The sequence below is a fragment of the Diorhabda sublineata genome, chromosome 1 (assembly GCF_026230105.1).
Source record: "Diorhabda sublineata isolate icDioSubl1.1 chromosome 1, icDioSubl1.1, whole genome shotgun sequence".
In the NCBI taxonomy this organism is placed as follows: domain Eukaryota; kingdom Metazoa; phylum Arthropoda; class Insecta; order Coleoptera; family Chrysomelidae; genus Diorhabda; species Diorhabda sublineata.
This window is the reverse complement of record NC_079474.1, coordinates 26,853,200-26,867,789: the sequence shown is the minus strand read 5'-3', so window position 1 is coordinate 26,867,789 and position 14,590 is coordinate 26,853,200. Positions and strand designations below refer to the sequence as shown.

Genomic DNA, 14,590 nt, shown 5'->3' with positions numbered 1-14,590 from the left:
GCATAAGACAGGGAGATAGCCTCAGTCCATGCCTTTTCAACGTAATAATGGACCAAATAATTGAGAGCGTAAACGAAGTTAATGCAGGATTCGAAATGAATAACCGTCGCCTGAGAATCCTTTGCTACGCAGATGACGCTATACTTATAGCTGAAAATGAAGACGATCTACAACGCCTCCTTCATAAATTTAACTTGACGGCACAGAGACTTAACATGCAAATCTCATGCGAGAAAACACAAAGCATGGTAATATCCAAAGACCCAATAAGATGCAAGTTGGTAGTAAGTGACCGCATTATGGAGCAAGTGATGAATTTCAACTACTTGGGCGTAGAAACAACGAGCAGCAGAAACATAACGGACGAGGTAGATAAGCAGATCAAGAAAGCAGCTAGAATATCGGGATATTTACGGGACATTATATGGAGAAATAAATATATGAGCATAGAAAGTAAGACGCGAATCTACAAGACCTGTATCAGACTCATACTAACCTATGCCGCAGAAACAAGGGCAGACACAACACAAACAAAGAGAAAAATGAGAACAGCAGAGATGAAGATATTACGAACAATAAAGGGTACCACACTCCACGATAGAATACCCAACACAGATACCTTAAGAGAACTGGGAGTACAAGATGTCGTTAGATGGGTAAGAGCAAGACGCCGACAATGGAGAGACCATGTAAAATGAATGGCTCCAGAACGGATTGCCAAATGGGCAAGACACCCAATCGGTAGGCCCCCAAAACGCTGGTACGATAGCTGGACATCGGCGTCACAAGAGGGCAGATGACAGGACCTCGTCCTACTACAAAAAGAAGAAGAAGAAGAAAATCAATAACATTAATGTTCGTATTCTTCTATTTTGTTCTTGTTGCCCTCAATTGGGGATGCTAGGATACATATAGTATAATAAATTCGACTTTTGCGGTATTATACCTATTGAATTTTGCTTGAAAATTTTATGATCCTGAATGTGAATTACACATAAATATAATACATTTTTACAACGACTTTTAGTACTGATTCTGGTTAATTTTCAAACGAGCATTTGGCTAACGTTTGGTAACAGTGTTGGAATTTTTATGTTGCCTACCCTGTATTTGCTTAATGATCTTACCGTCGATGGACTCATGAATTCAGACAAACGCTTTCTAAAAAATCATACTAATAGAGTGAAGAGAAAATAATACCTTCTAAGTCTAAAAAGATGTTGTGATGCTCTCGTTCATCCTCTGTCTATGATAATGTCCTTGTCATTTAATTCACACATACTACCTGCTATCTGAAAAACAGCCTCGTTAACACCAATTTTCAAGAAGGGCAATAAACTTGACCTCAATAACTACCGTCCCATTAGCCTTACACCAATCATATGTATGGTTATGGAATCTATAATTTCAGAATATGTTAGTGAATTTCTTTTGATCGAAAAAATAATACCTGAACAACAACATGGATTTGTAAAAGGATGTTCAACAATGTCGAATCTACTTTGGTGTGTTAATGAATGGACAAAATCTTTAGACAAGAAATTCCCGACGGACATCATTTACCTAGATTTTGCAAAAGCGTTCGACCGAGTGCCAAAACGAAGATTACTGTATAAATTGGAACATCTTGGCATACGAGGTGATCTACTGGAGTGGATTGACTCATTCTTAACAAACAGAAAGTTCTGTGTGAAAGTGGGAAATTGTTTTTCAACTGAGAAACCCATATTAAGCGGTGTTCCGCAGGGATTAGTACTGTACTAGTACAATTTCATATTCAATGCAACAAATTTTTCTTGGATTCGATCTCAGTGGTGCTCAGACTGGATGTTGCCTCTTAATGCAGATACGTGTGTAGCTCTTTACTTAGGCAGAAACAATCCGAGACATTCTTCTTAAACGGTCACGCGTTGCTTGAATGTGAATTCTTATAATAACCTCGGTGTCACAATTACTACGGATTTGAGTTGGTCCGAACATGTTATAAGTATTGCGAACAAAGTAAAAAGTAAGCTGTATCTCATCCGTAAGTCTTTCGGAAGTATATCATTACATAATTCAACTCGTACATATAATGGCGAGCAACGTCGTCTTCGAGGGGATATGATTATCACCTATGGCATTTTAAATTTCAATTATGGTAACTTAAGAAACATATTTAATGTTGACACAGATAATCGGCTTCGAGGACACATGAAAATTGGGAAAAAAATATTCACTTGTCAGACAAGGCAACATTTTTTGTGGAATCATGTTTTTTCAACATGGAATCATCTACCTGAGGATATTGTAACGGCACCATCTGTCAGTATTTTTAAGAATAGACTGGACGCTTTTTTATTTTCTAATTAAATCTTTTTTTTTCCTTGTAATTTTTAATTTTCTAACTAGGTACTTTAATTACTTTAATTTTTGTAATATATAGGGTCTATCACGGAAAACGGACGTTTTTTGAGTTGGTATTACGCATCCGGTAGGAGTTAGAGAGAGGAGCCGAGGCCAGCAAGTCATTCGTCTGACCTTGCAATTTATGCTTGTTCATCGCAAAATGGTGTTTCGGCTCGGTATGTCTCCAAGCCGAGGAACGTTAAACCTTCGACGAAAGAAGCGTTGAACGTAACTGATTCGTCACTCTGCACAAAACAATCATACACGAAAACACGATGCTCTATGTTCCACAGAGCAACTGAACATCTATATTGTATATTTCAGGGCTTATGGATCTTAGGGTCCCTGCCCGTTCCTTATTGTAATATTGTAATAATAATAATAATAATAATAATAATAATAATAATAATAATAATAATAATAATAATAATAATAATGATAATAATAATAATAATAATGATAATAATAATAATAATAATAATTTTCTCACCTCCTACATAACCCAGAAGATATTCAAACATTTTTAGCACTGGTTCCACTCATTTTCTTCCAAAGGGCTCCCAGACGGATGACCCCACTCAGTATAGACCTATCACCTGCTTACCCACTTCATATAAAATACTTACAGCTTGTATCAATGACAGAATTTATAGGCACGTCGAGGAAAATAACATCTTAGCAGAGGAACAGAAAGGTTGCTGAAGAGATCATCAAGGATGCAAAGAACAGCTTATCATAGACACTGTGATACTTCGGCAAGCACAGAAAGATCACCGGAATATACACACTGCTTTCGTGGACTATAAGAAAGCGTTTGATAGTGACCCTCATTCCTGGCTTGTGGAGGTCTTGCGGATTCACAAAGTTCACCCAACTATGAGGAAATAGCGAATGAATCTACATCTTCAAATTGGTCCAAATTCCCTCAGTACTGAAAAATAACCATTCGTAGGGGAATATACCAGGGCGATTCCCTGAGTCCGTTGTGGTTCTGCCTTGCAATGAGTCCCCTATCTACCATGCTCAATGATACAATGATCCGGATTCAACATTAAAGAGACACCAACTGTACAAATACCTAGGATTTAAACAGGATAAGCTGCTGGAACACAAGCAGGCAAATGCTAGAATCCAGGATCGATACACCAAAAGAGAGAAGGCACTTATGCAATCCGAATTAAATGCAGGCAACTTAGTCTAGGCAATCAACACCTATGCCATACCTGTTTTAACGTACTCTTTTGGAATCCTGAGGTGGACGAAAACAGAGCTAGAGGATATTCAGAGGTTGGCACGAACAATGATGACAAAGAACAACAACCACCACCCGAAGTCATCCACTATTAGAACAACATTACCCCGAAAGGATGGTGAAAGAGGCTTGATCGACCTTATCAGCCTGCATTCTCGACAGGTAATGAAATTACGTGAATTCTTTCATATTATATCGGAAGTCTCAACTCTGCACCGGATTATATCCAAAACGGATGAGAATAATTCACCTCTCAACCTCGCATCGCCAGAATTTGACTTAGATATAGTATTGGACACCGAGAAGCTGGAACAGTGGTCACGAAAGGCAATACACGGTAGACATCATCATGACCTCAACTAACCGCATGTTGACAAGGAGGCTTCAAACAGATGGCTTACTAGCCAGAGACTGAAGGCTTCACGATGGCTATCCAGGATCAAGTTATCAACAACAATAACTACAAGAAAAATATTATTAAGGATCCGAACACTCAATCTGACAAATGCAGAAAGTGCCAACAAACATCAGAGACCATCGAACATATAACATCTGCTTGTAGTGTGTTGGCTAATACCGACTATCTACACCGGCAAGTTCGGTCTTCTCAATACGTATACACCGTATTACAAGTACCAGACGCAGAAGGTGCTCGAAAATACAAGTATACAATTGTTGATGGATTCTCTAGAATTTTTCCGGTTTCTGTGATACTTCCAAGACCTTACTATTGTATTATTTTGTATAAAATCCTTCTTTTTCTCTATTTTCCATTTGTCGTATGTTATTTTGTTGTTGTAGCTCATAATATACTTCTAAGCGCCATTAGCTTAACATTTTCAATCTGTAACTAATTCTGTTACTCTCTTCATTTCGTTCGAAAACATTCTAGCAACCTCAGCGCTATACCCTAAGTGACCGTTTAAGAAAAATACAAATTTTTCAACTAAATAATAATCATAAATTATTTTTCAATTCCCTTTCTCTTGGATTTTTATCCATGTGACGATTAGATACACGTGGCTTGGGAAACTGTTCATTTGGAATTCATACCTCTCAGTCCCTGTGTATCCGAAAAGATACACAGGTAAAAAATTTTTTTTTATATCAGGACTCAAAAACGCATTTTGGGAGAAAATATAAGAAAAGACATAAAACGTTCAAATAAGTGATTTGCTATGGATGATTCCGTTCAGGGCCCCAATTTTATACCCGAAGAAGACTTTAGTGACACAACTACAAGTGACGACAATGATAGTCAGATATGGAAACCTCCTAGATTTTCAAGGCGTTTGTCAACATTTTTGGATAGTGATATACCTCCATAGCCTGAAATAGAACGGCGTAGGTCATCGAGGACAGCTCCTGTCGATTTAGAACTCCAGCCACCAAACGTGCCAAGTAGTACTTCTGGTACTATTGATGCTCAAATCTTCAAATTCTTCTATTGGATCAAGAAACCTCCTATGGATTCCAATAACCAGAGACGACATGCTGAAATTTTTCGAACCAATTGGATAGATGGGTTTGGGGAAATTACTAAGTTTCAAATATTACTGGACAAACCAAAAACTCTATGGTATACCCCTAGCTCGTACTGTTATGCCTCGGAATTGATTAGAGCTGGTTCTGAAATTTGTTCATATCGCCAAAAACCAAACTGCTGATACTGATGGAAGATTATATAAAATGAAAGAATTAATCGATATGTTTATAAAAATTATCAAGATGTCTACACACCAGGACAAAAAGTTTGTCTCGATGAGCCATTGGTCGCTTGTCGTGGCAGACTTAGTTTCCGCCTATATATTCAAAAATGAATAGCCCAATATGGAATAAGAGTGTTCAAACTGTGTACTGAGAAGGGATAAACATGGAACCTGATTGGTAATTGCGGTAAATCAAAGGAACCTAACACAACAGTAACAGAAAAGGTAGTACTATCTTTGGCAGAGGGTCTTTTCAACGAGGGCAGGACCATGTATACAGAAAACTATTATACAAGTTTTCCATTTGCATTGCGCATGCTAGAAGAATTAACATTTAATAGGAACATTGAGAAGTAACAGAAAATACTCGCCTAAGGAATTTACCAACACAAACCTAAAAGAATGCGAAATGGCAGTTCAGCAATCAAATGAAGGCATCGTAACTTTGAAATGGCGTGACAAGCGAGATGTGCTTATACTTTCTAAAAAGCAATATGGTCTGAAAACGGTCGCCAAAAGGAACGAAAGAGGTGAAATCATGGGGAAAAAAAACTGTATGTATTGAAGATTATAATCTATGTAAATCATCAATAGATGTGAGTTACCAGATGGCGACATACGAGTCAGCTTTACGTAGATGCACTAAATGGTATCGGAAACTAATGTTTGAAATTATATGGGGCACCAGCTTGGTGAACGCCCATTTCTTGTATAACCAGTATACCTATGAAAGAAACTAATAATCACAGAGTTTCGTGAACAAGTTATTACAGGTATTCTCGAAAGATCCAATCACACATCAGTGACTGCTACACCTAGCTGGAGTAAAAAAAGAAGCTCGTTGTTCTGAATATTGTAAGAAATTCGGTCGACAAGGAAAAACCATCGACGGAAAACTACGAAAAGTTTCCCAAGCTGTTACAAAGCTATTTGTGAAATGAACTAATGTGTCACTAATTACTTGTTTCAAGATGAGTTGTTTATAATTATTTTTTTAGTCTTTTCCAGTGCCATAATAAAGGTAGTCAACAAAATGAAAATACAAAAAAATATAAATGGTTTTATTGTTTACTTGCCTCCTAACCTAGAAATATTAAACTGAAATTAAAAAATATATAAAATCATTGTAAAATCACCGATTCCCAGACCATTTACATCGGAAGAATGCGACAGTCCAGAGCTTTAATTTTTGTGTGATAGATGTATGGAAAACGTGTTCCTAAAGGATACACGACGCGTTTACTAAGTAGCCAGATGTGTATAGTTTTGAATACACAGTGTTCCAGACACGGTGTGACAAAAAATTACACATGGCGACTAAGGTGCTATACGTGCTTTTTTATATGAAATATTATCGTCGTAAACAAGATGTCATGTCATCTTAATCAGACACTGCATACAAATTGTAATCCTAATCCATAGCACTGATTTTATAGGATCTTTTCTGCTTAGGTTACGCCCAGCTTTTTATGCATGAAATTATGCTTTCAGATGAGGTTCCAAGGAATGGAATGAAAAGTTTTTCATCATAAATAATGGAATGAAAGAAATTAGTCCATCTAGCTACACAAATTAAGAATAAGAAAATAAATTTGAGAAAAAGGTTCTGGCGTAATTAACTGATAATATCATAGATATAATGATTGAGTTTATTATCGATTGACAGAATATAAAAATAAGTAGTATATTACTACGAGGTTTTATTATGTTGACAACAATCACATCAATATCATTCGTGGGAGCTGATAATCGTCGTAGACTTTAACCAAAGTATACAAATCCACTTAATTACTTTTTCCACCCCATTTACTCGTAACTATCTCATCTGTATACTGTCCAACAGACAAAACTTTGCTACTAGTACTTGTATCATTACATTCCGAAATCCAAGTATCTGAATCTAAAATTATATCACTCAAATATTCTCTGAAATCGGCAATAGGACAGTCCACATCACATCCATTCACACTAATTTGGGTAAGTGTATCTCCGTCTTTAGTGAAAACTCTAACAAGGTACTGCCAATTTTCGTAGTGAAGTTCTATGTATATAGTGCTCGCATACGCTGGAGGAAATGGGGGATCAAAAACTCCAAAGCAATTAAGGGTTGCGGCTATATTTGTGTCGTGTCCACTGTAGATTCTGTATGTTTCTGCAGATGTTGAATCGTTTGCCATGCTCTCTAAATATTCTACAACTTCATTAAGGAAAAGTCCAGAAACTGGAAAAGAAAAGTTGATGTTGAAAAATTACAAATTAGTTTTAATAATAAAAATAAGATTTCTATATCGGATATTGATATTACTGTGGTAATAACTGTTGAGTGAGAGTAGATCAAATTAATTCAGATTTTTTACCTCATCTTTGGAATCACTGATATGAGTCAATGTCAAGGTTCTATTTGCTTCGATACCATTTTAACGTTAGTGTCTGAGCTCCAGTTTAGATATCTTAATTTCTTTTCAATTACATGCTGGTTCTGGGCTTCTATTATTTCTTATACATACAGGTCAATCCAAACGTATAATTTTTTTTGTGGAAATCCGATTTCGTTAATTATATCAACACTTCAGTGACAATAAATCAAAATAACATGAGACAACTCTGATGTTATAGATTTTTTTTTGATCTATTAGGAGTAAGTTCATTCAAGTTGACAAGTTTCAAACAGTAGTGGAAAAAATCGTGGAATCTTTGACTTCAGAATTTGCTCTTTAATTCCTTATCAATCAATTTTTTTCTATATGCATTTCTAAGAGCATCAATATGGGATGAATTGACTGCAATCGTATATCAATACATTACATAATAAGGAAGTTGTCATGAAAATGGAATATTTAGTCTTAGAGAGACCGAAACTGCGTCGAAACCACTGATTCTCCGAACAATAGAATACAATTTGTACAATTCTCTTAAAATATTGAATGAACTCATTTAAATTGAATTCTAATTTTTCGATTTTGTATTTTTAAGTATGGTAAAGAGTAATTGAAAAGACAGTTTTGTCAATGACTCAAAGAAATTAAGAAACGCATTTCCTCTTGATGAATTTGTACTATCATGTTCGTTTATCTTCTCAACAGGTAGGTCTTCTACTATTGCTGGTTTGCTATCTCCTACTTCTGTTTGTAGATATTCCAGCTATTGGTAGATCTTCATAGTTGCATCGTTGTCTTCCTCAAATATGAAAAACCTAGGGGTTTAACACATTTCTACAGAAACAGTAGTATGATAGAACGTCTGAGCCTTGCTTTTAGGCATGTGCACTCACCTCTGCAGCAGGCGAGGTTTATTTCCAGCACCAGCCTCTTCTATTCTTGAAAAGTTTTTAATGAACATAGAAACAAATAAATCGACCATAAAACAAAAATCTATACCTTGAGCTTAGATATAAGAAAACAGATAGTGTAATGTGAACAAGAGGTTAAGAAATAGAGGCCTTGAGCTGGCTCTTTCATATTGGGAGAGAGAAATCAAAACCTGCCCTCGTATCAAAAGGATCATAACACGCACACAAGAGTAATTCTCACTCTTAGCAATAGAAAAAGTGTATTCATGGCTAGAAGATATTTCAGCTTCTATGGTTTTTTAAGAATTTTGTGAGAGCTTCTAGGCTGCTCACAAATTAGATTCTTCAAGTTCTACCCTTAGGGTTAGGTTAGAAACTCGAATTGAGTGATTAATTCTTTGAAAAATTTCGTTACGTAATTATTGAATATCCAATTAATCTATACAGATCCAGTTGAGATAAATTTGTTACAAATTGATTGCTCTTATCAAAGTATGTAATAGCTTCAGTATATTTCATCTTATAATGGTTTTTAGTATACAAACAGATGAGGCCCTCAATGTTAAGGACTTAAGAACTTACCGAATCTCTTCATTTGTGTGGTATGTGTGTATACTTCAAATATTTTTCCCTCTAATGTACGTAAGGGTTCTGGATAAACAGCATCAGTCCAACTAGGAAGTCTGAAGCTAGCGGTATCCTCTGCTTTTAAACTGTCCCATATAGAATTAACATCGGTGAAGTCAGAAATATTGTCTCCACTGTATTCTGTTAAATACTCGAATAAACTAGAGTATTCATCATTCAATTCCTCGTATTCTTCACCGTTCAGTGCGGCTGTTAGTAGAGGTGTATAGGCAGCACACTCAGTTGGATAGAAGTTGGTTGCAAAGATACTAGAATTAGCTGGATGAATAGGAATTGCTTGCCAATTGATTCCTTTTCGCCATATTTGAGTACCTGTTGCAGGAAACATACCATAGACATTGGTTTGAGCTGACATATGAGTTCTATCTACATCCGTAGTTTCTACGTAGAATAATGTGCTGTTGTATTTGGTAGGTAAAAAGTTCTTATATCTCTTCCTAGTGTACTGTCCTAGCTCATAGTGTTGACGCTTTCCTATCTGAAATACAGAACATATACGGATGAAAATAAAATTTTTCATGACAATCGAATATTTGAATTACCAAACCAACAATCTAGATTTTGTTCAAATTGTTTTTTCATGATTTCACATCAATTGAAGGGTTTTCTAAAAATATAAGGACAAGAAGAGAGAGACAAGAAGCAAGATTATTGAAAGATACTTGGGAGAGAAAATGTCAAGAAATAGAGGGATCCACTGGAGGGCAAAAGTGCAGTTGGAAATTATGGAAATTGATTAAAAAATTAACAGACCAGAATATAGTCAGCGAACACAGACAGATATAGAAATTGATGGAGAAGAGAAGATACACTGGTTATATATACAGCGAGGTGACTAACAAATAGAGGCGCGGGTCCAGGTGAGATTAATGCTGAACTAATAAACAATGGAACAAATAAACTCTTAGAATCATCAGCTCATATTTTTATGAAATACATAAATTGTGAAATTATACCCGAAGATTGGAAACAGCCTACAAATCTGTACATTAAGATCAAGATTACAGATCAAGTGTTTTTTTCGATGCTTTTGATAGAGAAGAAAACAGATTCAATTTATTTTCTTTGTACCATTTTTCTGGTTAATCTCAAGTTTTTGTTATGATTAAATTACACCGTGTATTTTAGGGAGCAATCAAGAAATGTTTCTGTTTAATCATTTATTGATGTCTTCAACTGTAATGGAACAAACAAAATGGCGATTGAGGAGAGAGTCCAATGAAGAAATTATCTCCTATATTCACTATTTTGAATGATTGTTCGGATACCATAGTAACACAAAATGTAAGTAGGCTATAATTGTGAATTCATTTCTACTTAAATAATGTAACAATCTTCCAAAATTTGAGAAAATTTGAGTTTCCTAACTAAGTAATAGTCAACTAAGTATACGTTCAATAAGTGTATATATTATTCTCCAAAGGAGCCTTTGTACAAGTTGAAAACGTACCACGTTTTATGTTTTGGGCCTCTATACATAATGCAAAAATACATAAAGATAGGTGACACTCATTTTAGATGGAACAATGTTTTACAGTTGTTGACCTCTTCTTAGTAGTTTGTAATGTATCTGCTAAAATATGTTTTATATAACAAAAGCACTCTATGACATAATTTTAATGAATAATTTGTGTATAATATTCGATTATAAACTTTAATTAGAAGGAACTTAACTTACACCAATAGTATTGGTTGTCGTAAATTTTATAAAGACCTTATTCTAATCTAAGTACAAGTTGGATGTTGAATTATCATAAAGTCGTTTAATCACTTATATATAAACCCCATAACATTTGCCGTTTCAAGCATACGTAACAACGTACATTCTGCAGTAAAGATATACATGACATACGAAAGGTCGATAAAACAAAATATTTCGCTTACTTATGGGCTCGTTTTCAATTAGGGTTAATTTATTATGAAAAATCCAATAATTGAAATGCAAAAATTTACACCATCATTATATATAAATAGCTGTAGTAGAAGTTTGCATAAAAAAACCAATTCGTAGCACCTGGAAAAATCTTTGGATCCAAGTAACTTTACCGCTGCGTGATATTTAATCAAAAAAAGTTCATTAATTTACCAGTTTTGGATATTGTATTGGCCCTATTCGAATCACGTATTGTTTTCTGGAGTCAGCATCTTCTATACCAAAATTTGGTCACACGAAGTTCACATTAAATTCTCTCCACACTATGCCAGATATCATTAGTTTTCTATAAAAATTCATTTAAAAATGAGCAAATCAAGTGAATAGAACGAAAAATATCTGAATACCCAAATTGCCTCAATCAATTTTATTCACTAGTTTGTACATTTTTTGTTAATCGTGGCTCTCACATGTATGTTAAATGTAATTGAAATTTCATCTTCAGGGAATAGATATGAGTTTCTTAAGAGTAAAAGTTATACTTACATTCGTTAATTGTCCTTCATCCAAATAGTCCCAATAGGATGAGTCAGCATATGGATCTGTTGAGAACGTTGATACAGGCGTTCGATGTCCATGCCTAAATATCTAGAGGAAATGATAATTCCATTATTGGTCGTATTATTCTTTATTAATTCTATCATAACATAAAATGATAGGTCAAGTACATATAAAAATTTGACGAGAATTGCTCAGAAATAGTATTAGAGAAAAATTGACAAGTTGAAATAATTACAAGTGTAAATGAAAAACATTGGACATAATAGCAAAACTGGATATATGAAAGAAATGTTAACATCCACCATCAAGTTATCAGTAATCAATTAGATTTAGAAATAAACAGAACTGTTTCATGTAAACGTATGTTTATGAGTCTTGTAGTGTCTAGAAGTATTTTTACAGATAATGTAATACACCAACGACAAAACATTCTCTCATCACACTATTTTCCTTGAATATCAATTCAGGCTTAATTCAAAAAAAAACAAACAAAAGCTAAAGCGAGATTTAAACTACATCTATAGATACGTCTGCGCTGTAATGAATGACTGGTATTTACAAATTTGGGTTGCAAATACATTTAACTACTTCGAAATTTACAAATGAGGCATTTATTTACCTGCACAACTGCTACTAAATCACCCCTAACGCTGATGTTAGTCAGCCCTAATAAAATAATAGTTGAGACCAAAAGATGCATGTTGAATAGCATATTCAAAGTATACATTTTTGTGTATTTATACTAATTTCAAATCACAATACCTACTCGGTTTTTATTACAGCTTGTAAAGATAGTGTAATATACTAATATTATAATGAAAGGATTAGTGATGATTAAAATATAACTTATTAAGTAATGGACACGCATATGTCTCTTACCTTCACGAGGTGATTCGACAAGTTCAAAAATAATCTTTGATAAGAGTCAAGCCGGAAAGAGAATAAATTATGTATCATGAGTTAAACTTATCAGTTGTAATAACAATACCAAAAAAATTCCAAACTATTTGAATTATATGTCAAGAAATAATATATTTTGTCCTATAATTTTAATTTACACTTTAAATTTATAATATATTGTTAATCAGCTTAACATATACCTGTTCTTCTTAAATAGTAGTATGGAGCAAACAAACAACTGATTTACTTCATATTAGTGTCCATGGGGTAAGCAATAGATTCTGACGCATGTACCCGTGCTAGATTTTCTTTTTTTTTGCATTTCTTTTAGTGTGCGTTCACATTGGCACGCTCAAGCATTGAGCGTCGAGCGATGCCGCTTTTGCGATGTCATCGCGCACGTTGTCCTGTTCAAATTGGTTAAGCGTCGTTTTAGTTATTTTCTAGCTTTCGAACCAAAAGGACGTAATGAATTTGGTATCCAAGCGATTATTACTAAAAGAAAGTATACGACTGCGAACGCTAACTTTAAAGAAAAAAAGAAAAGCAAGAAAATACAAGGCATTCATAAACTTAATAGAAATAGACTTTCTTATAGCGAATTCCTTCACATTTATCATGAACTTCGCAGTGATCCAATAAGATTTTTTTCAGTTTTTAGTGTCAATGGAAACGTTTGATTACATTCTGGGAAAAATCAAGCATCGACTTCAAAAGAAAACAACTAATTTAAAAAAGCCTATTTCTCCGCCAGAAAGATTGTATTTTGCACTAAGGTAAAGGTTATGCATTTTTATTTGCATGTTTATGTTTACGTTTACAAAACGAAAAAAAAAAGAATAATGCTTATAACTGGTATTAGATGTTTTACAATCCACAAGCTTGTGTTCCTGAAGAATATGCTGGAGACACTGAGTACCCTTCCTGGACTAATATTTCCCTGTTTCGATTCCATACTTAAAAAAAATATAAACATCAACTAGTGTACCACAAAGGCGATGCGGCTCAAAAAAATTAAGAAGATCGAAGCTCGAGCGGCACGATGCGTTGCATCGCGTGACGTTGAGTGGTGGTCTTTTGCAATGTGAACACATTCATTTGAAGTCTAATGCCAGAAATATTTTTACACCGATGGAGCGGCATTGCTCGATACTCACCGCTTGAGCGTTGCCAATGTGAACGCATACTTAGTCAAACTCAGTAAGGTTTTAAGCAATTTACAAAATTTAGAACACTTGTGTCTTTTTTATGCTCCAATTTCGGTAGTTTTTATGAACATTAGTTTCAATTGTTGCATCCAAATTTATATATCAAGTTTTTTAAACCTGAAATTAAGTATTTTTTAAGATTACAAAATGATAACCCGGTGGCAGCTGGAAGATATAAAGAGAAAAATTTAAGTGCGGTTGACCTAAGACTGTGATAAAATATGATTGTATAGTATACTGTTTTTATTCCCATTTCATCTGATGATAATAACTTTTTCAACTAGGATAGATTTATGTGAGGGAAAAATAAAAGTTCTATATAAGTATATGCATATCCTTTTTGATCCATAGTACTTTTAAATAATAATATTCATAAATGAATAATATTTCAGACACTGAAACAATATCATTTAATAGAATTTTATCTACGCCACTATGTTTACAAGGTAAAGTTATGGGTCTCTTCTTAAAGTAGTAATATAGTTTACAGACCTCTGGGTATTTAACTATACAAAGAAGTTCGATGGTAATCGGTTGTTGTCCGGATTTGAATAGCAAATAAGGAATAGCGCTAGTCCTTATGTGTGCATGGCGGTACCATCCGAAGAGCTACTCAATCCACCCATTGGATGACCAGGTGGAGTTAGATAAATATGCCAGCATATATCTGCTTCATTGACCTAACAAAGGCGTTTGATAGGGTCCGGTTTGGAGACATTTTGCATATATTGATGGAAAATAAGGCACCAGCAAACATAACGA

General features: G+C 34.6%; 1 protein-coding gene across 1 annotated transcript; it reads right to left on the bottom strand.

Annotated features, from left to right (window-relative positions):
• Positions 1–6,980: 6,980 nt before the first annotated feature.
• Positions 6,981–12,475, bottom strand: LOC130445289 (prostatic acid phosphatase-like). Its single transcript, XM_056780855.1, has 4 exons — positions 12,340–12,475; positions 11,706–11,807; positions 9,221–9,764; positions 6,981–7,570 (listed from the first exon to the last, which is right to left on the bottom strand). The coding sequence occupies exons 1-4, from the start codon at positions 12,445–12,447 to the stop codon at positions 7,134–7,136; spliced, it is 1,191 nt and encodes a 396-aa protein (XP_056636833.1). The 5' UTR covers positions 12,448–12,475; the 3' UTR covers positions 6,981–7,133.
• Positions 12,476–14,590: the final 2,115 nt, after the last annotated feature.

Coding starts and splice junctions, on each gene's coding strand:
- LOC130445289 (XM_056780855.1), bottom strand. CDS start 12,447: ATGTATACTTTGAATATGCTATTCAACATGCATCTTTTGGTCTCAACT. Junction 9,765..11,705: donor ATGAAGGACAATTAACGAAT/GTAAGTATAACT, acceptor TCTGTATTTCAG/ATAGGAAAGCGTCAACACTA. Junction 7,571..9,220: donor CACACAAATGAAGAGATTCG/GTAAGTTCTTAA, acceptor TTTCTTTTCCAG/TTTCTGGACTTTTCCTTAAT.